The 22,664-nt window shown below is 37.9% G+C and overlaps 2 protein-coding genes across 2 annotated transcripts in view; both read left to right on the plus strand.

The window, feature by feature from the left end:
• Nucleotides 1-22,664, plus strand: part of LOC134824344 (NAD(P) transhydrogenase, mitochondrial-like) — a 1,149,555-nt gene that overhangs the window by 317,884 nt on the left and 809,007 nt on the right. The gene's annotated exons all lie outside the window — the stretch shown is intronic.
• Nucleotides 1-22,664, plus strand: part of LOC134824138 (zinc finger protein 236-like) — a 108,068-nt gene that overhangs the window by 73,376 nt on the left and 12,028 nt on the right. The window contains exons 2-3 of the mRNA XM_063835871.1: nt 19,238-19,326; nt 21,198-21,343. Of these exons, the coding sequence (XP_063691941.1) occupies nt 19,244-19,326; nt 21,198-21,343 (229 nt within the window). The 5' untranslated portion in view covers nt 19,238-19,243. The remainder of the gene's footprint in view (nt 1-19,237; nt 19,327-21,197; nt 21,344-22,664) is intronic.

The raw sequence follows: 22,664 nt of genomic DNA on the forward strand, positions 1-22,664 counted from the left end.
CCAACAACATCCCCATAGGACCAATTAGGCCACACTCAGGCCACACTCAGTGACAAAGAAAAATCATACTTAAGATGTTTCTCCACAAATATAAATACAGGAAATCACTGCATCAGATGGCTAACATGGCCGCTGTCAGAATAGGTCACAGCCCATTAGTTTACTTTTAGAGCGTGGCGAACAACATCAACTTCGAGATTCAAGATTGTGAACACTTGTCAGGAAAAGCAGAAACATCCCAGCACCTCCTCTGCAAGTGCATCGAGATCATTACGCTCAGAATGAGGATATTAATTGGTAAACCCCTACGGACGATCTTAACAACAGTAAACTCAACCATATTGTGTTGATTGACGATGTCAACCCATCGAGATCGTTATTCTGCGAAGCAGAGCAACGATCGACGATGCGAAGCAAGAATGCTAGTTCGCGCGGCGCGTCGAAGTCCTCCAACATATTGTGGAATAGTCGACACGACTTGAAAGGGAAAACTCTTTTAGGTAATCTAACCTTGGATTATTCACCAGGAACTTTCGCTAAATCCCACACTATGAACTCAACCTAGGTCCATCTCCGCATAGAGACATATTTACTAGGCTTTGACCTTATATATATATATATATATATAACTTTAAAACTCTGGTCACAAGAGCAACTGCCTAAACGTGCAGAAGTGAAAACAAATACATAAAATACTAGCAATCCTTTAAATTCGCAATAAATAAGTTCGCCACGGCTTTGACCTTGCTCTGCCTTGTATCACGTTACGAACCCCACGGTCGTTTCACTATCGTCCTGACGATACAGGGGGAGCCGCGCACTTCGTGCGCGGCGGGTCATACAACGTATCTGGCCAGAGCCCTTGCGCTTGCAGTAGCGCGCGCCCGCCTCACGGATAGAGCAAAAGCCAGGTAGCAAAAGCCAGGTAGCAACAGCTTCCAGGGGTCTGTTGCATTGATATTATTTATTTATTTATTATTTCGTATATACTATTTGGGAGTCCTGGCGTGCAGCTAGAAGGAGTTGCATTTTGTGGGCACGGCGATAAGACCTCTTTCTTAAAATAGGAGGCCAGAAACCGTTGACCAATTTTTGATCATCCATGGTTTCGCGTTTTTTAAAATTCTTATATGCGCTTTGTTTTTATTTTTTAAAAAATTTTTGTCGCATTATCATTATTTGATGCCAAGTTATTATATATATATCATATTTTAAATTAAATCTACTAAAAATATGATTTTTGATTTATAAATTTAATTTGTTTTCTTCGAAAATGCAGTTTTTTGGTATATATAATATGCAAATTGAACGTTCTATAGCATGCAAATATTTGAAAGTTCTAGTTTTCAATTTATTGCAATATAGTTGTATAATCACGTGGTGACCCCCACTGTCGCTTCACTATAGTGTAGAGTTTCTACGATACAGGGGGAGCCGCGCACTCGTGCGCGGCGGGTCATACAACGTATGACAATGCAATAGCATGTTGGGTAATTAAATTCAAAATTAAGATTTTAGTCTTTACACCGCGCAATGTATTTCAATTTTATACGTACGTACACCAATTTTTATTTTACATTGTAAATGCACTTAATTGTAAAAGTCGCGCATTAGATATAATAAAATAAAATCAAATGTATTACACAGTAATGTGCACCTTGTGTTCCAATTACTCCACTCTTTTAAATATAATCTGAGACATTTAGTGTTCTAAACAACATTATTTCCGTATTTTACAAATTTCCATGATCTATCTCTAATTAGGGTAAGAGTTTGTTTCAAAAAGTTTATATCATTAGCTCAAAATGGGTGGGGGGGGGGGGGGGGGTTGGGGCCCAAAAGTAAGTACCTATACGTTGGCTTTAATAGCTCAGACACTGAGTGCCCAAGTGAAATAATTCTTTCTGGTATGACTTACTACTACCACTGGTTCGAGGAATTTTCAAATCGAATATATTCGTGTTCATTTTCGCATTTATTTGATAGTTTGGATAGTCGGATTGAGCCACATTTTATTGAATGGCCATTTAAATTACGTTTGTCCTGAAAAATGAGAGTTGTAGCTTCTCAGGTGACCAAGATATGAATCATAACGAGTTTGCTCATTACGTGTGATCAGGTGATTGGGTTGAGGCTAGATCCGCATTATGGGAATCGTGCAGAGAGCCCAACAAGATAAAGAGAGCCCAACGAGATTAACAAATTGCTTGATAACTTCGTCATTTTAAATCCGTTTTGCACCATCTTTTCAGATTATGTTCTGGATTAAATGACCTATTGCAATATGTTACAACGGAGTCTCTAACATGTTCACAAACACGAGTATAAGCAATTGAATGTTTATTGGGTGTGGCCCCCAAAAATCGAGTTTTCAAATTTTGGTGACAGAATCCTCGAACAAGGTATAAGACCCAACGTATGGGTAATGACTTCTGACCCCCCCCCCCCCTCCCGGCCCTATATATAAAACTAGACTTCTAGACAAGGTGCTTGGTTGTGGGACACACTCAACTCTTGCTAAGGAGATATCAACAGAGTGTGAGCCACTGCCTGACTAACCTGTGAATGAGTTCGCCAGACTCTATGTCCTATGAGTATGGCAGACAGTATCTTCTGAGTTGTTGAGATTCTGAGTATCCTATGTCCGTGGTGCCGGTTACAGGCTCTTGTTGTGGGTGGTAGAAGGATAATAGCTGATAGGTATTACTCCCTTGGCCTTCTATTAGAAACATCTAAAAATTCGATTTTGAGAAAATTTCCATGAAGACCTCCTGCCCCCTTAAAACGATCCCCCATGCACTCCCCATGTTTGCTTCTGCTTAACATAACCTGAGAATGTGTCCTGTTCTTCATTGAGGCTTGCCTGATTTAACAGTCCATACGCTAATATCATGTCATCGTAAAGATCTTTATTATATCTTGAAGCTGTATGAGGATTTTATGCCTCCTCTGGAATTCCTATATGTAGCTGTCTTTATTTTCTCCATCTCCTCTCCTATAATCTATATCTCTCAAAATCATCTATTGCCTTAAATAGAGACTGGGTAACTTTGAAGAAGTTATCAAGCAATTTGTTTATCTTGTTAGCAAAATTGATTGGGTAATCATGAGATAATCATGCTAGGATACCGTAATTGGGTTTTCTGCACGATTCCCATAGTGCGAATCTAGTGTCAACCTAATTGCCTTATCCCATGCAATATTTCGGTCATCTGAGAAGCTAGTTCAACTATAATTTTTTGTTCAGGGCAAATGTAATTTGAATGGCCAAACACAATTCAATACAATTTGGCTCAATCCGATTATTCAAACTATAACATAAATGCGAAAATAAACCTTCATCCGAAAAAAATGAACATGAATATTATTTGATTTGATATATTACTCGAATGAGTGTTATTATCTCAATCGGGACTCAGTGACTGGGCTATAAAAGCCAACGGATATATACTGACTTTTGGCCCATATATGTAATCTGTATTATATGCATCGTTCCAGGGCAAGATATTGATCATGTCATTGCATGGACCAAAGTTTAAAAACATGGCTTTACACGAGGATAAGTTTGAGCTCCTAGTTTACATGGGAATACTAATGAGAGTTTGAATGAGATGCCTTTTGTATTTCAAGAACGATCATACAGTCATGTGCATGTGCTAATGGTAATATTATACTTTATCCAACAAACCGAGTTAAGGATATAGGTCTCTAAGAGTCATAGTATTTTAAAATTTTTCGTGGTTACATCTTGGTAACATCTTGGTAACATCTTGGTAACATCTTGGTAACATCTTGGTAACATCTTGGTAACATCTTGGTAACATCTTGGTAACATCTTGGTAACATCTTGATAACATCTTGGTAACATCTTGTCAGTTCTATGTCATCCCGGCCGCACCTGGGTGCTCAGTGCATTCAAATGCAGAAACAGTGTCGTAATTTTGACACTATACAAATCACTTGTCCGTAGTCATTTAGAGTATTCCTGTCCTCTGTGGAATAGTGAATACCAGCAAAATCTCAGACATCCAACAGATTGAAGCAGCGTACTCATGGATTGGGTAGTGGCTCAAAGCACTAAAATTAATGTCGATGCAAAGGAGGAGTGAGCATTACGTTATCATCCATTATATGTGGAAAATATTGCACCAACGCTCAACGTCAACACTCAACAGCCATTGTATGATGGTTCATTTTGAGTAATGTGGCCACGTTTATGGAACACTATTCCATCAAATCTTCACCCCATTGAAGCAAAGCTATGATCAGAATTTCTTAAATTATCATTTCCAGATGATCCATCTGTGAACAACTTCAGCTGTCCTAATGGAAATTATTTGCTGGGCTATAGTATGAACAAGGCAGCAACGCTGCTGCAAGGGCAGTCGAACTATTCGATGACCCACTCGAGGAATGTAAAAGTCTCTCCTAAGTTGATCTCTCTGTCGTGAGAGTCATTTTTTCGGGAATTATTCATTCCTTTTTAAATTCCAATCTTTTGTTTCCTCCCACTGTTCAATAGGCCATAAAAGCATTCGATTTTCAACACATATGGGCGGATCAAGTTGAGTGAAATTTTGAACACTCTGTCAAATTTATACTGGCTGATGCTTCAAATAAAGCTGGGTGCTCAGTGCATTCAAATGCAGAAACAGTGTCGTAATTTTGACACTATACAAATCACTTGTCCGTAGTCATTTAGAGTATTCCTGTCCTCTGTGGAATAGTGAATACCAGCAAAATCTCAGACATCCAACAGATTGAAGCAGCGTACTCATGGATTGGGTAGTGGCTCAAAGCACTAAAATTAATGTCGATGCAAAGGAGGAGTGAGCATTACGTTATCATCCATTATATGTGGAAAATATTGCACCAACGCTACCCAATGCTCAACGTCAACACTCAACAGCCATTGTATGATGGTTCATTTGGAGTAATGTGGCCACGTTTATGGAACACTATTCCATCAAATCTTCACCCTATTGAAGCAAAGCTATGATGAGCATTTCGTAAATTGTTTCCAGATGACTCATCTGTGAACAATTACAGCTGTCCTAATGGAAATTATTTGCTGGGCTATAGTATGAACAAGGCAGCAACGCTGCTGCAAGGGCAGTCGAACTATTCGATGACCCACTCGAGGAATGTAAAAGTCTCTCCTAAGTTGATCTCTCTGTCGTGAGAGTAATTTTTTCGGGAATTATTCATTCCTTTTTGAATTCCAATCTTTTGTTTCCTCCCACTGTTCAATAGGCCATAGCATTCGATTTTCAACACATATGGGCGGATCAAGTTGAGTGAAAACACTCTGTCAAATTTATACTGACTGATGCTTCAAATAACGCAGACGAAACGTCAGAAGGCGTTTAATGTCTTAATATTCATAATTCTTTCAACTCGATTTAAATGAAGTAAAAGTGAATCTTGTGAGAGACTGCATAATACGGGAGAGTTTTGTCGGAGGTAAACCACCGTTTTGGCATTTACGTCACGATCTTTAAAGATTTTATTTAAATAACCTGCCTTGTAGACTGCTTGCTGGGGTATGTCTTGGTTTTTATGGTTGAGAAAGTGATTTGGTGGTAAATACCCTTTGACGCAAGATTGATGTCAAATCCTAAATGAGGGGTTTATGAGCCCTGCCAAGATTTGCAGATTTAGTTCTTATGAAATTGTATCATTTTACGGCTCTATTTTTGCTCGCAAGTAATGTGTCATCAATATCTTCTAGTCAGTTTTGAAGATAGTTCTTTATCTTGGTATGGAGGTTAGTTCTCGTATCAAGAGACGTGAGCTGATATCCTACCGTAGACAAGCAAGGGAAGTAAAATTCAGCAAGTACATAAGCCGATCAGGTGCAAATACGCGGCTTAGATCTTAGGTATATAAATATTGGCTGAATGCTGATGGACGACAGCAGTGTTGAAATATTTGAACATGCTTTCCTTCTCCAAATTCATCACTGGCCAAAGGGGTTAATTGTCTCCCAAAATTTGTCTAAAAATGAGGTTAACTATCAAGTATCATGATATCTTGTAGTAGTAGTAGTAAACATATGATTGTTACTTTGTTAACCATATTGCACTGGGATTGGTTTATCAATATATTGTTATACATGTTATAAAACATTTGCTCAGTGTAACAATTGGAGAATTGGCCTAGTGGTTAGAGCGTCCGCCTTCTGCGCAGAAGGTTCAGGATTCGAATCCCAGTGTCACCTAGTCTAGGGAGTAGCTAAGGATTAGGAGAGTAGGAGGTTAAATTCATTTTAAAACATTTGGATTTCGATTTTACTGACAATTATGAATCTAGAATTTAAAGTTAATATTTGCTGACCGAAATAACAAAAAATCTTTGAGTGTAATAAAATCTTAACCTCAATTTCATTAATCTCAATGTTGTATGTTAATTTTGTAAGAATCGGTTAACATCATTTATCAAAAAAAAGTTAAAAGCAGCTACAAATATGTAATATTTTGTAATTTTTTCGACCATTTACTCCTCCCCCACTGGCTTTAATTGGTTCCTAAATGTGATATTTGGTCCGTCCTTCCGTGCTTCCGTGCTTCCGTGCTTCAGTGCTTCCGTCCTTCCGTCCTTCTGTCCTTCCATCCTTCCGTCCTTCCGTCCTTCCGTCCTTCCGTCCTTCCGACCTTCCGTCCTTCCGTCCTTCCGTCCTTCCTAATTCCGTCCTACCTAGTTCCGTCCTTCTAATTCCGTCCTACCTAATTCCGTCCTTCTAATTCCGTCCTACCTAATTCCGTCCTTCCTAATTCCTAATTCTGTCCTTCCTAATTCCGTCCTTCCTAATTCCATCATTCTGTCCGCTGTACTTTCGGCGGTCTTCATATCTATTGTTTTGTCTCCATGTCCTTTTTTCAAAGCCTATGATTGATTGGTCACTTTGGCGGCCTCATTTAAGTCCTGTGCTCGGCAGCCAACTGTGCAACTGAGCACTTTCTTTCAAACCCACCACTGGCAGATTAAATTGCATACATTTCATCTTCAAGTTGCCTCTAAAGCTCTAAAGTGTACATCATCAGTTCACATGCTAGTTTTAAATTGCTTTTTTACTTTAATTCAATTATATAGTCTATTCAGTAGTTTTATTGTTTAACTGAAACACACTTTTTTCGTGAGGTTTCAACTAAAAATTTCTCCGGTTGACCAGCAGACAAATGCCAGGTTATATAGCCAGATCACTGCTCATCTATTGGCGTCCGTGTTTCAATGAGTACTCTTTATTAAAACAATAATAGTTTTATTGATACTGGCTACTATTATTACAACCCCATGACTAGTTAAAGAGAGTATGGTGTCAGGAATATTTATCCTTCGATTGTTCGATTTTGACCGAAAAATTATAAAAAATATGCCAATTTTACCTATTTATTCCTCAACTTTTGGTCAATTATGCCTATGGGCATATGCATGAGCATTGAAGTGTATCGATTGGGTTGCCGTCCATTGGTATTTTTTCCTTTTCACCCTTTTGAAAAAAGGCAATGGTGAAAGGTTACGAATGGAGGTTTTTGCAGAAAAACGTGGATTTTGGAGATCGCAGTAGGTGGGTCAAATATATGTCGTCAGTCCTTCCGTTAGTTACCAAGCAACGAAAAAGTTGCGCGCGCGCGAGGATTGCTTGCGGAGATGTGATGTATATAGATAGCCTGTGATCTATGAATGCGCGGCGCAACTGTGTTTTAATGTATATGATGCATGTAATGTATAAATATAATATTACTATTAGGTAATACGCCCAATTTGTACGTAGTGTATTGATGTGTACACGAGTATAGTTTACCTTTGCTGATAATTTCTTGAATTACAGATACAAGTTAAGTTCTACGGCAATTGAACTGAATTTCAAGTGTTTCCCGTATTTGATGCATAATTTATCATTACATGTCAATATTATTATCATGAAGATTGAAGTGAGCTGATTGGAGCTTATACTTAAATTTATAGTAAATGTGAAATGGAAATCTAGCGTCCGCCAAAACGAAACAACGGGCGCAATTCTTGTTAGTTCATGAATCATCGCATGGGTGGTTATTGGGTACATATATTATATCAAAGCAAATGATTACGTTGATAGATCACATCATTATTCCCTCTCACGTGTAATGACAATGTCATTAATATGGGTAATGAAAGTTGCGGTTGTTCGTTAAAATCGCTGATGGTTTTAAATTAGAATTGACATATTTGTCATTTTGTTCTTTGTTTTTACATCTCTCATTGGCTCGAAGAATGACGACGTTAACCTTGATCTCAACCGCTCCCTAGTATAGACTATAGATATATAATGATATTTTAAAGGAAAGGTTATGAGAGAATAGTTATGTAGTAACGCGCTCTTCCTTGACGAGTAAAATGGTTCCAATTTTTGAAACGTCACGTGATCGAATTGAACTCTTCAAAAACTGTAGAACTATCAGACAATTTAACCGTGTAGCAACTGTATTTCTCGTCTATTATATTCGAGTGCTCGAGCAACATCGTTTATATAATGCAAATAAACGTTTTAAAGCATAAACTCATAAACTGCTTTTGATAATTTCAAAAGAGTTTTACTTTAACTCTATCATATTTTCAACGTTTTTTTATAGGCGCCACAAAATTTCTTTTAGAACACCAAAACGAGGTGTTTTCTATAATTTTGGTCGCAATGTTTTCCAAATGGTCTGGTGACTGGTTTTAACAGCCTCCCAACCAACAACGACATCCATTCAGAAGACAAATCAGCTCTGAACGCTATAAAGATATAATATCAGATAGTATCTCATTTACTAGATCTAAAACCAAGGCAGTCTTTATTGAGGCGCATATTTTTAACTATCGCTGACGTGGGTAGCTAGTGGTAAATTTCCATTACTAAAGATTAAATTTCAGTGACGTCACATTGGGGTTGGCTAACTGTTAAGTTAATAGTTAAGGCTAAGCATTACCGTCAGAAGCGAAATCCAAAATCGTCGGATAAGGGGCACTAACGTAACTGACGTAACTTGACGTAACTAATAGTAATATAAATTCTTTTCGCTTTTAGTTTTTACTATCGCAATGAGAAAATTGAATCTGGCAATGAGATGGCATGGTGCTTTTAAAATACTAGATTTTAACAAATAAATTTTCAGTTTCAGAGCCGACAAAATTTTGTGTGTGGTAGATTTGAAAGCGAATTAAATTATCATAAATGTAAGATCTACAGGATGCACTGATCAATATAACCTTTACAGGTCCTCATTGTATTTGAATGATATTGATTATATTTTATCAAGTACTTGAAGATCTTGATCATTTATCAAATCTATTACATTTTTCGAGCACATTCTCTATGACCTTTGGAACCCGCATATTTGACTAGGAATTACATTTTAAAGTAGCTCGAAATTTGAACCAGCTTTTTATGGAGTTATGGATGCGGTAAAAAGTTTTGAATTAATAACAACCAAAAATTATGAATCTGGTCGTTTTCCAACATCCATGATTCCTGGTTGTTAATTTTACAAGGAATAAACCGTAAACCATCTCGCCGCATTAAAGCCGCTTTCTGCCCGGCTCCTTTAACATTAGATCTTTAAAGTGAAATATTTAAATGTTCAAATAAAATCTTTAAATACGATAATGCGAATTTTCGTTGCATTTTAGGCTAGATTAAGATATTGCGCAAGATTGAAACTTGATAGTCACTTCCGTTTATGCTTTTAAGGATTAAGACCGGGTAACCACATCTTAACTGTACTAGTTCGTCTCTAACTGTAAACAACCTGATAACCACATGTTATATATCACGTGCCACGTATCACGTGTTAAATCAGTCAAAGTATAGATGGCTGCTGTGAAAATTTCCAATGATAGTTCGTATAAGAACAGATTCTTTTTTAATTAGGTATTTCTGACTTTCGCTTGGCCTGTTGATTAAGTTCGATGTCGTCTCAACTTCCTTGATAATTTTGCATATATAGAAGTAAATCTAATTTATTAATCAATATTATATAAATCAACAATATAATTTTTTGCTGCAATATACTAGCTCTGCGACTACCAGATACCGAAATGAAATTTTTTGGGAACGATTATAATCTGCGGAGGTGACTACATTACATATATTTTCCTTGCGCACTCTAAATTATGATCAGTCCCCTACCCCTCTGTGCCTAAGACTTGAGGAGGGTAGAACCACAGATCCTCAAAACAAATTCATCACGAACAATTAATGATCAGATCCACTAAATGTAAACCTACCCTTACTTCTTTGTAAAGTTTTAATATTATTCAAAGCCTCATTAAAAGCCGCTCCAATTAAACCTAAAACCTTAATTAAAACCTAGATTATGCTCATGACAGTTTACAGATCAGTGGATTAGCTGACCTCTGCACAGCGTCTCGTTCCGTGAGATCTATTCTACTCATTACTCATACAGGATGAGGGCGTAACGACGTGAAACTTTGAGACGTGGCCCGCGGGAGGAAGTTTTATTTTTTGATAAGTTTTCCGATTGAATAATCTGACTTCTTCGAGAGTATGTCACGTGATTAATATAACTCCATTGAGAGTATGTCATGTGTCCCACTGAAGGGTAGCATTAAATATTGATTCTTATCTTCGTGATCATTGGATAACTTAAAATTAATGCAGCTTCGAGTTGAAACTTAAAGCAATCATTACTAGAATTAACTAAAATCATACTCTCTAACTATATAGCCAAATACCACATTACATAATCATTATTTAAATATTTCCATATAAAGTAATCAGTATCTTGTTTCCTCATGCCATTCTCCAGAGTAGCGTCGACACGGCTCACATCAAACACTACAATAACTTTTTACTCTACTAATAACCTCTTACTAACCATCTACTATTGACGACCAAAATCTTCAGTTAATACAAAATATGAAGATCATATTATTGTCATTAGTTTTCCCATGGCTACTACTCACCCACGTACTTAGTTTCTTCAGATCCGTGTTATTCGGACTACAGTGTGGTTCGTATCGAGTCCAACAGATCCTTATCAAATTAACCAATAAAAACTTTACACATCCCCTCGGTCCCCCCTCTCTCTCTCTCTACCTCTCCAAAAACTGGTGACCACGATGGTGGAGTAACGAAAGTTAAAAAGCTACAACGTATAATAAATATATAGCGCGTCCAATAAAATGCCACTTTCCGGAGTTAGCTAAGGGAACAGTTTTAAAAAGATAGTACCGGCCTCCCGACTATAGTAGGGTTTCAAGTAGTTACTAACGACCCAGACCCGCCAAGTAGATATAGAACGAAGCTCGCCACTTTTTCATGAGTTGGTAGAAGTGGGGGGATCACGATCATTGTGTTGTGTTTGATTGGGTATGGGATGAGCAACGTTTCTTTTTTTACATCGTGTAAACTGTAAAGTTTTGATTTTCGCTTGGGATTGTTCCGCTGATGTGAGAGATATCCCTCTAACTGGATAGTGAAAAAAGATATGATCCCCGGCCACTGAACTTTATCTATTGATTGAGCCGAGGTTCCAGAAGGTCTGGTTATGCTTGAACCTCCGATCTGGCGAATCCTTTAATATCTTGAACAGCGCGTCTGCGTTGTTCGTAATTGTATGCGCTTTTTGAACTTTTTATACTATCCTAACATTGTCTTTTGCTCATAATTTGAACCTTGAGATGTTCTATACTTAGTTTCATTTGCTACCAAAATATGTTTCAAATTAGCCATAAGAAGTCGTTCACTTTTATTTTTATTCCTATCTTATTGTCATATCATGTTCATCTTCCATTGTCTTTATCATGCTCTACGCCGAAAACATTCAAACTATTTACCTTTAAATTGAAAATTCTGAATATTTTCCAGCTATTTACCGGTTATCTTACAAATTATACCGCGGTAGAGTAACGTAAAAAACATAATAGTCTTGCAGTGGTTCTCATTATAGTTTGTCCGTGATAAGACAAAGGGTCACTACTGATACTAGAACAATACATCCCTCCCGCTCCAATTGATGGACATCCCACTACCGTCCTTGTTTCCATTATTGTCTTTTTTCCTTATCGGCTCAGAGAACAATGAGATTACTGTTGGCTACATTAATTGTGCTATAAGATTCATATATACCGAGTGTGTAAATTTAGCCAAGGCACCGACGTTTACCGTACAACAAAGCTTACCAGTTTGCTTAATTTAAACTTATATTTCAAAAGTAATATACATATTATTTGAACGGGGGGTAATTTTCCATGCTGCTGCAAAAGTAATATAATATATTACGGGAGACGGAGTTATAATTGAACAAGTTTCGGAGTTAGGGGGTGTATTGAGATTTAAATTAGCCGACTATACTAACATGAATATTATAACTCCTTTGTTTTCGGAGTTGTAAATTACATTTCTTTTCGTGGCTCGCTCTTCTCCTATTATTATTAACTATTCTCCCATCAAGCTCGTTGACCCAAACTCCATGAGTTGAGTTTGTATTAATATAGACCTTTATAACTGCACTATCCCCACTTTACCTACTTTTGCTATGCCTAATATTAATCACGAGCCACACTGGTGAAGCTCCCGATATTTCGTGTCTAGCACTTTGTAACATTTGGGGTTTCCATCATAATCTCTCCTCGATTTTAACACTAATAATCCTGAATCCCGATATATTGCATTGTTTTATGATGATAATCGGGCCGTTTAAAACAATTCTAGCCGGTATATCGCTGTATCACACTTGTCTGTTTTAGAGGTAATTCAATTATTTTTGGTATCATTGGTATTATTATTGTTGTCATTTTTGGAGCTTTATTTAGTGCAGCCCTCGTGTTTCAAAGCCGGATTATTAGCATGAAATTCGGCTGGTTTTGTCCATCAAAGAATTTGTTCGACAATTTTGGCTGTTTGCAATCATTACATTGAATAAGTCTTGGGACAATTCACTAGGGTTTGGATTAAGTTCTCTTTTAAATATTAAATACCTCGCAAACTTATAAGTGAATACTGAAGAACAAACACCGTACAAAATGTAGAGAATTTGAGGAGAAAGGGCTCATTCATCTGTAAGTCATCACCGTTATTCCTCATCTTGAAGGCCTTCTAGGTGGGCCCTCGAGAAATACCTCGTCTTAATCGTTTGCAGTTCCGCTCGCTTGATTCGAGGTACTACGCTTACATGGTTTAAGATAAGTGTAGTTGTTAATATTACACCTCACAGATAGATGGGCTTCTTTTTTAGGACGGTCGTATTGAAAAAGTCTAAAAGTGGGCAATGTAGATCTGAAATCTCCAGCTTATTTGGGACCCTAATCCGAAGTCTCTTTCTAGCCAATACCATAATTATAACCAGAACAGTGAACCTGGTGAACCTGGTGAACCTGGTGAACCTGAGCCCAAATTATAACCTTAATATGACCACATGAGCCTATAAATGTGAGATACGAAGTACAGGACACGCTTACATTTTGTCACTGAATCAGAAGCTAAAATCTGGAGTGGCTTCCAAATCCGTCCTATGTCACTCTATGGAAATACCTTGTCAAATAGCAGTAGAATATTTCCTTCCTGCTGCCAAAAAGTCAGTTTAAACTGGTACCAATGCCCAGGTGAAGCCTCCAGCCAAGTACAACAGCTCCATCCCTGGTCTCACCCATTCTTACGGTTCCAGTTACAATAGATCTGAAGCGACACAGCTGTGTGATTTGGTCCCGGTTAAAATAGATGTGAAGCGACACAGCCGAGTGTTTTTGCTGGCAGTGTCATATTAAAGTGTCACGTGACGTTATATTATAGAGTCACGTGACGTTATATTATAGTGTTATATGCAGGACAGTGTGTTAATGAGCACGCGCCATGTTGTCGGACACAGTTCTCTAAAGTGATAGACTTATCCGCACTCCCAACCAACACTTGTCCGTTTAAAAATACATACAATAGCTCCCTCTACTGCTATCCGTTCAAATTCCTGTTCTGGGCTTGACCCAGACTTCATCAGGTTGAGGTGATCGATCTCAGATTTCCTGGTAGAGGCTGGTTTTTGGGAACGTGTGGGTCATGTGACGATATGTCACGTGACGCACTAGTCTCTCTATCGGGCACGGTCTCCTTTTCTCCCGGACCGGTTGAAACGAGGGAAAGAAGCTCCTCAAGGGCTCCTCCAAATCAAATGTCAACAATAACGATAGGGCCGTGAAAGCGAGCTCTCGCTAGTCCAACCCAGCCAATCAGCGAGCAGATGAAATGTCACGTGACGTCACATGGTTAGCCAGGCGAATGGCACATCTTAACACAAATTTTAACCTCTCACAGAATCTGTTTAGCGCGGAATATATTACTTACTCCTTTATGATATTGTTTAAGTTCACGATATCTTTGTGCGCTTATTCTGGTGAACGCGATTTTAAAATTGGCCGAATCAAGAGCCGTCGTTTACCCCGAGAAACCGCCTGGAACCTGATAAACTTTCGAGATATACCGTTAATAATTGTACGCCCTCGGGCTGTTGTAGGCTGTGAGGCATGAGCCGCTTTAAAACAAGTTCTACTACCAAGTCTGGAGTTATGTGAAATATGCGGGTCCCGAGTCGATAAGACTGACACTAGGTCCTCTTTAAAATTTCTTACTTTCCGTTCTAAATGTTAAATAAGCTGGAGAGAAAGGGAAGTGACGGACAATCTGGAGGTTATAAATGTTGTTCAGTCTACTACCCTTGCCTCTGTTGACAAATAGGTGAAGTTGGGTGAGGCTTCACTTTAAGTTTCGTTCTGTTTCTCATTTACACCACCGCGAGCACTTCTCAGATCGGACCTGTCAAGTTTGAAACGTTTGAACTTTGTTTGACTCGGTTGTGGTTGATTAGTTGAGCTTAGTGTGTTTGTTGGGGAGCGCGTGTTGGCTGAGTTAATGTTTTGTGGCAGTAGGTGGGGGATGAGAGGTACGGTCGAGTTACGAGGTGTCATCCGGGAACCTACCTCCACTTAGTATGGATCGTTACCTACTTACAATGTGTTAATAGAATTGAGTTCAATGAATTATTAGGTGTCTAGATGGGAGAAATGAGAAGAGAATTCGTGAGACTGTAGCTGTTGTGAGTGGAAGGGAAATGTCATGTGACCCTGGAATGCGTGAGGTGATTGGTTGCTGATTTTTCCAATCGTGTTCTGATTGGTTGGTAGACATGTTATGACGTGGTTTGCCGGTCGGTTTGGTCCGATGGTGTAGCCTGGTACAGTCCTAATAAATGTTGATATTCACTACTACCGACATGGATCACGTGATCCCGACATGGCTCACGTGATCCCCACGTGTTCTCTCTGGACCAATGAGAAGTACACGTGCGCGTCTCGTGGCCTTGTTGAAGTTTACCCCAAAAACTGACAGGCTTGCTGTCCCTAGTGATACACTGTGCTGGAGCTGCTGGCGAGAACTGTGTTGTAAAATATTTCACTAAATCGAGCTGCCAATGTTAGATAAGGAGTCCGACTTAGAAGTACTTTGTTGAAATCGAAGGGCTTCTAACTTTTCATTCAGGCCTATCCCGCCAGCATATCGTTGAGTTGTTCGATAATTTTTGATTTAAACAATTAGTTTGCTTTGTTTCAGTTTGAATGACTGTCTCTCTCTCTTTGGTTGTTTCTCCCATGCTCGTTATTTGGGTGGGTAGATATAAATACTTTCATTTTAGATTGTCAATTTGCCACTCTTAAAATAGTCTGCTTATATAAGAGGGTGCTCCGCAGCCATCTTTAAATTAATAACTATAAAAGTATTTAAAATAGATAAATTGAAATCTTTGAGTTTTGGGAATCGTTAGTTCTCCAATATTTTTTGGATATTAGGGCGTTATCTTTATCGTCTGGCTGCGAGTGAATTAAAATCGTTCAACTTTCTGATTCACCTATGTTTGCCTTCTTTTTTAATCACTATGGCGAGCTTATTTATAAGCTCGCCATAGTGATTATAAAAGAAGAATACTTAAGTATGATGGTAAATATCGCTAATTGATTTTGAAATATTTTAATTGATGAAGTTTTTAGAAGTTGGAACATTTATAGTTCCCGCTGAATTTTTTTTACGGAGGGAAATCATAACCAGCTTTTTTAAAAGAGTATTTAAATAAATTAAACATCGGGGATATCTGAAATGCAAACGAATTTAAATGCAGAAAAATTTACGAGAGCCAACCCTTTTTTATACAGTTCGGTTCTCAATATTCACTATTTAAATCATAGTTCTTTACAAAATCGAATCACAAACAATTTTTTTAGAATATGAAGGTGGTGTCATCATGTGACAGAGAAAAGTCCACTAGTGTTCTCGAAAATTACCAATTTTTAATGGTGGTGGTACAGTAAAATCCTGATTTACCGCAAACCCAGATTTACCGCAAACCCCGATTTACCACAAACCCTGATTTACCGCGGCCATCTCCTTTCCCCAAATATCTCTTTTAACAGTTAACATGCATAATGTAAACAAAGAAAACCCCAATTTACCGGCATATATTTCGTTTCTCCCAAACTCTGCGCTAAATCGGGGTTTTACTGTACATACAAGTCTTTAATTTCATGATTATATTTCCAATGTGACCATGACTCGTATAATCAGTGACATAAAATTAATTTTGTGTAATATTATTATAACTAACAACTATTTAAAAAGAATACGCCTACGAAATTATAAAATATGGAATAATGATTAGAAATTATTTTTACAACTATCCCCCGTGGCGAATACCATTTTTATCGGTAATTCGACCGTTTGAGGTTGCATTGTTCTTCATTTTCAGTTGGCATCAGTATTAATTAAGTCTCACAGCTGTAGTCTCAATGAGATTACCATTTCAAAAAAGCTCCAGCGAGACATAGATTAAAAGATACGGTTATTTTTAGATGAGCTGCATTTTTTGTAGTTTGGGACCCTCCGATGAGACAGCTCAATAGATATAGTTATTTTTAGATGAGCTAATTTATGGTTTTGTGTCTCAATTGGGGGACCTCCCCTAAAATATAATTATAATCAAAATCTGCATAAAACCAAAAAGCCAAAAGTATTATACATATTCCTGCACTCCAACAACATCAAGCATTTCAGTAACTATTCTTAAGAATTATTTTTGGGATGCAGCTGCACCACATCGCCACATATCCTCGCATCAGTCACCTGTCGAATTTATAAAAGATTTAAAAGGAACTCACTTTGACTCTGATAACGCGACATACTGACTGCACCACGTGACTCAAAGTTAGCTGGCTGAGACTAACCGCTTTTCTCAAATCTCTATATAAACGTTTCCTCCAAGCTCTCTGTTATATCATTTCGAGTTATATCCTTCAAAATTTGTTGCATTGCGGTTTGCGATCCGGGGGAGAGTCATGTGATTTGAGCGTATTTAAAAATCGTATAATTTTAAAGACTTCGTCTGTGGATAGATCCAATCAGAGAACTGAATTGTAACTTTTACGACTTATATCATAGGCAGAACGTTAAATACGACTGTCTAACTAAGATAGTGCTCTTGAGTGTAGTTGAGAGCAGCTACAGGGGAGTCATTCTGAGATATTGCTCTGTGGTTTTGTTCGGTATGTCAGTGTTGGATGATTTTATTGGTTACTGAAAGATGTTACTGGTTACTTGGTGGTATTACTGGTTACTTGGTGGTGATACATGAAGTAGATGTTAGTATTACTAGATGGTGTGTATTGTTACAAGGATATGAGACTGGTTACTAAAAGATTTGTTACTAGTTGCACACTCTTTCCTGATTTGTGGACTGGACTTTTGAGAGTTTTACTCTGAATCGTAACAATTTTATGTGTAAGAATTACAATAAGATGCAATTTTTCCGGAAGTATTGACTTTTTAATGCTTTCAAACCGTTTTAAAATCTCTAAGAGGGAACGGATCACGTATTGAAATTGGTTAAAGTTCTAAGAGAAGAGAGCACGTTTTAAAATCATTTTCGAGTAAAACTCATTTTCTCACTCTCAAATTTCATTACACTCAAGTATATAAAGAAATTTCGATTTGATTCTCAATGATGATGTGTCATTGAAAGAGAAAAATACTTTTAAACACAAAAATATCCATTATCTCCGCTGACGCAGAATTTTGTATTCCTCCTTTTTGTTTGTAAGATTTAAATTATGTAGATAGGATTTCACATAGACGTTGTTCAAGCTGCGACTTGCAACAAACCATTTACCTTGCTATCACGAGGTTGACTCGATTGCCACTTAAGAGTCAATGGTAATCGTTTCTGTTATTTATGTCACCATAACTCCAGTTTGATAGGCTTTGTTTTACTGGCATTTTATTGGGAATCATTTTATGTGTCTTCTTGCATTTTCGAATCCCGTCAGGGTTTAAAGATAGATTTTTTTAAAGATTATAAATGTAAACTCTTGAAGCGTGCCGGCATGTATTTACCCAAGCTTAAACCGATTCTTTATTTTAATTTGTCGTACCGAACAGGTGTTAAACTGCTCGGTTCAGCAATGATATCCTCCAACCTGGGTTGAAATGTATCACGTGACCCCTTATACCAGTGTCACGTGACCCGATAGGCCGTTATTCCATGGTCACGTGTGATGTGCGGCAGCACGTGCGAAACCAGGAAAAAGTGTGCTCGTCTGTCTTTACAGTGCCATTAAAAAGTTAGGTGCGGGAAACACCCCCTCGCACATGTGGAGAGAGAGAGAGAGGGATAATAGTTGTAGAGAGAGAGAGAGAGAGAGAGAGAGAGAGAGAACACATGTAATAAAAATAACACGCGTTATAGATCTTGTTAACTGATGAGAGAGAGAGAACAGTGCCATTATAGTTAGAAGGTCCTGATCGGAGCTGTAGAACTTTCTGAAAAGGGGAAATGTCATGCTCTCTCCCCCCGTCTCCTTTACAATAGGAAGTTGGTATTACCTCCCATGTGACAAGGAGCTCTCCCATTATCTCGCCTGCTTTACCGGCCACATGGACACAGTCCTCTCACATGGGCACACTCCTCAGTCCTCACCCTCCACTCTTATTCTACCACTTTTCTTTCTGATCCGACTGATTTTCAATCGGAGGGACTTTTTCTGTTGTTGCACCTCGTTTGTTAAGGGATTAGTTGGTATTTCATATTATTCATCAGCTGTTATAATTTCGAAAATATACTATACTTTCGTTTTTGATCACTTGACAATAACACTATATTATCCCGTTGGTATTACTTAATTGTAATGATGTAACCGATCTATTAACATATCATAATTGTTTAGCAATATGAACGGAAAGCGAGTAACACCCTTCCAGAGTTGGTTAGACTGGAACCCAGAACACCGCATGTTATACAGATTCATTATCAGGTAATTAATTAACTAATTAATTACTTTACTACTTACTTAATTATTGTGATTATGTTGTCCAAGGACCAAGTTGTTAGATAAGTTGCACGGAAAATTAATCCAAGAACTTGGTCCTTGGACACCTCTAGAACTTGATTTACCTTGAACAAAACTTAACATTTTATTAATTTTGCTTCATATTTTAGATTATCAGTTGGTGAAAATGTTGTTGAGGCTTTAATTTTTTATTAGTAATTAAAGTTTTTTATGATAAGATGTAATGAATGTTGGTTGGATGTACACATATAAGTTTAATGTGGTATAACCAGCTCAGTGTGGTCTGCTATAAATCCAATATGATATGCTCATGTTGAATCTTATAAATAACAAAACTTAAACCGACTAAGTTAACATCATAATTGATACCTTGCTCTACAACAGGTGTCCATTTATGTCCAATAAGAACGCGAACGGTTTCAAAATTTTCCATTAAGGAAACTTTTCTCAAACCATTTTCCCGCCAGTCCCTCATGAACAAACATTCTGAAAATATTACAAACGGCCACAGACACCAATAACATGGCTGCTTTACCTTCCACAGACTTTTCAAAGCACGAAAAGTTCACATTATCGGTTATAATTAAGTAAGTCTGCTAGAACGAGGAGTACCATGAGTAAATTGCACGCCTTCCTGGGTGATTGGACTGGTTAGTTCTATAACTACTATTATAATTACTTATTTAGATCTGGTAGAGTTGGAAAAATGAACTGAAAAGGTTATAACTTGATGTGGTTTATCCCCACGAGCTAAATTCGGATGAACTTCAAATGTCACATATGTTCATTAATAAAGTCTCATGATATATGAGTTTTAATGGTATCCCCCGATTGTTAGTTCCTGAAAAGGATCTGTTGCTATTTTGGCAGTTTGCCAGTCTACAATACACTTGGTCACGTGACACCCCGTACGATCCCCTGTGGAACTTTCTGGAAGCCACCATGAAGCTGAAAAACTGTGGAAAAGTTAAAAACAGCTAGGTTTATGTGTGGACAGGACATGGGGAGAGTTCAGTGGCTTTGTATAGGTCGGAGCATGCCTTTATCAGGTTTTATGGACTTCTCACCAACTCCCCGGCTCCGGCAGGCCGTGCTCGGTGAACTTCTGAAAAACTCCAATCAAAACCGAGGCATTTAAACAGCTTCGAGACGGGAATAAGTACCATTTAGCTTTCAAATCCTTAGAGGTGGTATGCTATATATAGAGCTGTGACATAAGGGCCCTGTAGAAAGTGGCGCCTTATTGAGTTTAGTGAATGAGATAATTCGATGAGATGGCATTACTGGTGCGGCGAAGCGTGAACCGCTAAAAGGGGGGTCACGGTGCTCCTCCTACTTACTCGATGTGTCTTTTCCTGAGATTTAATTACCGTTTACAAATAATTTGAATGGTCGGTAATTTTTTAATGTCTGAAATGAAAGTAAGTTTCATTCTAATTGTGTCCAGATTAAATAAATTGGATTTAGGAGCAGTCTAGACCACGGTATTATGAGGTACAACCTACCAACCAGCACTAAACCTGTCTCAGTTTGAGTCGGTGTGTCGATATGTTTAGTTGTATTTGTTTCTACCTTTCTCAGGCCATTGTGTGGGTCAAAGTAATGATTTTATTCTTATTTTTGGGAGTAATTTTTACCGTAATTTAAGTCTAAGTTTTATGCACCGTACCGTTACCAAATAATGGGTTTATTTTTTATTTTGGGTGTGATTTTTATCAAGGAGGTAATGATTAGACATTGGTTGTTACCTTCACCACGCACTGAAACAGTAATTAATTGTTGAGATGTTGAACTACTCTCCTAACTGGTTAATTAATTGGATAATTACATTTCAGTCAGCTTCACTTTGACGGTCTGAGTACGATAGCCCTGGTCCTGGCCCAGTCCCTCCACCAGATCAACAGTGTTAAACCCAGCAACGATCTCAGTCAATTAGTCAGCATGTGTGTACAGTGGGGACAACAGGCTGGCAACTCTACTGGTTTGTTAATCTATTTGTTTCTCTTTCACTATTTCTTTCACTTTCTCTTTCACTTTATATCCTTGTAATTTTTCTCTCGCTCTTGGTATTGTGTAAATTATCTTAGTACTTTCCTCATTGTTAATCTTGAGTGCTAGTTTGAAGTTTGCTAGTATCAAATGTTGCGATCTGTAATCATTTGCCCAAAGTGTGAGATGAATATTTTCATTTCATTTGTCAATATTGCCTGAAAAATCTCCAGGGTACACGATGAATATTTTCATTTCATATGTAAATATTGGTTGAAATACAAATGCGATCACTTTCTATTAAAAACTGTTTCACATATTGATCACAGTCATGGTTCATTAGAAATTAGTTTCACTCTAATCTAGTTTTTCACAATATGGCTTCTCCCCGGCCGTTGTCACTGCAATACCCAATATACTGTATCATGCAACTGGTAATAAATCGGTCAATCTTAATCCAATTTTCACAGCTATTTTGAGGTCAATTTTCCGACGTTTCCTATCCTATCAAGTCTCTTTTAATGTAATAGAGAAAAATACAATTAATTCAGACGTGTTTTCTCACGCTATTGTTATATTGGAAATGTCTTGGCATAGCACGGGTGAAGAAACTAGAATATTCTGCACCCACTCTGCCCTAGAATTTACAGAGTCAAAGAATTATTTGAGGGATTTTAGAACTAAGATTCGTTAGAAATAAGATGAAGCGCATGCTAATATTTATCCGGGTAGCAACTGGCTTTCAGCCGGTCACTGACCGGCTCTACGCTTCTGAACCAAAATATTTGCCAGCAATTATTCAACTATGCCATGTAACGGTGACCACATGCGCAGTGAATCCGGGTATTCGGGAGGATATTTTGGTGATTTCATCCTAATGTCTTAGAACATAGATGTTAAGAATAAATCCTCCTGTAAATGAAGGAGATTTAAAAATGCGTGGATTGTCGACAGGCCACCCTGAAAACTGTTGACGGTTTACAGTATCTATCACCGTCTGATCAAGTGATAAGACCCAAAAAGTGATGCAATGAAAATTTAGCCCTGTTGAGAAGGGTGCTGGGTGCACGAGGTGTCAAAGTTCAAAAACCTGACAACTGTTTTTTATCAGATCTGTCAATCAGCTGGTCCGATTGGAAGCTGTCAATAAGTAGAGTTAACGAGATATCCAATGAACTGATAGTGGGGGGAACAGCTGGGCTCTGTAGTAGGGCACCATATCTCACCACGTGCATGTGGCTGTGAGGATCACAAACTCCCTCTCTCAAAATATCCCGCACTATATCGCACTTTATCGTACTATATCGCACTTT

The sequence above is a fragment of the Bolinopsis microptera genome, chromosome 12 (genome assembly GCF_026151205.1).
Source record: "Bolinopsis microptera isolate Bmic1 chromosome 12, MBARI_Bmic_1.0, whole genome shotgun sequence".
Lineage (NCBI taxonomy): Eukaryota > Metazoa > Ctenophora > Tentaculata > Lobata > Bolinopsidae > Bolinopsis > Bolinopsis microptera.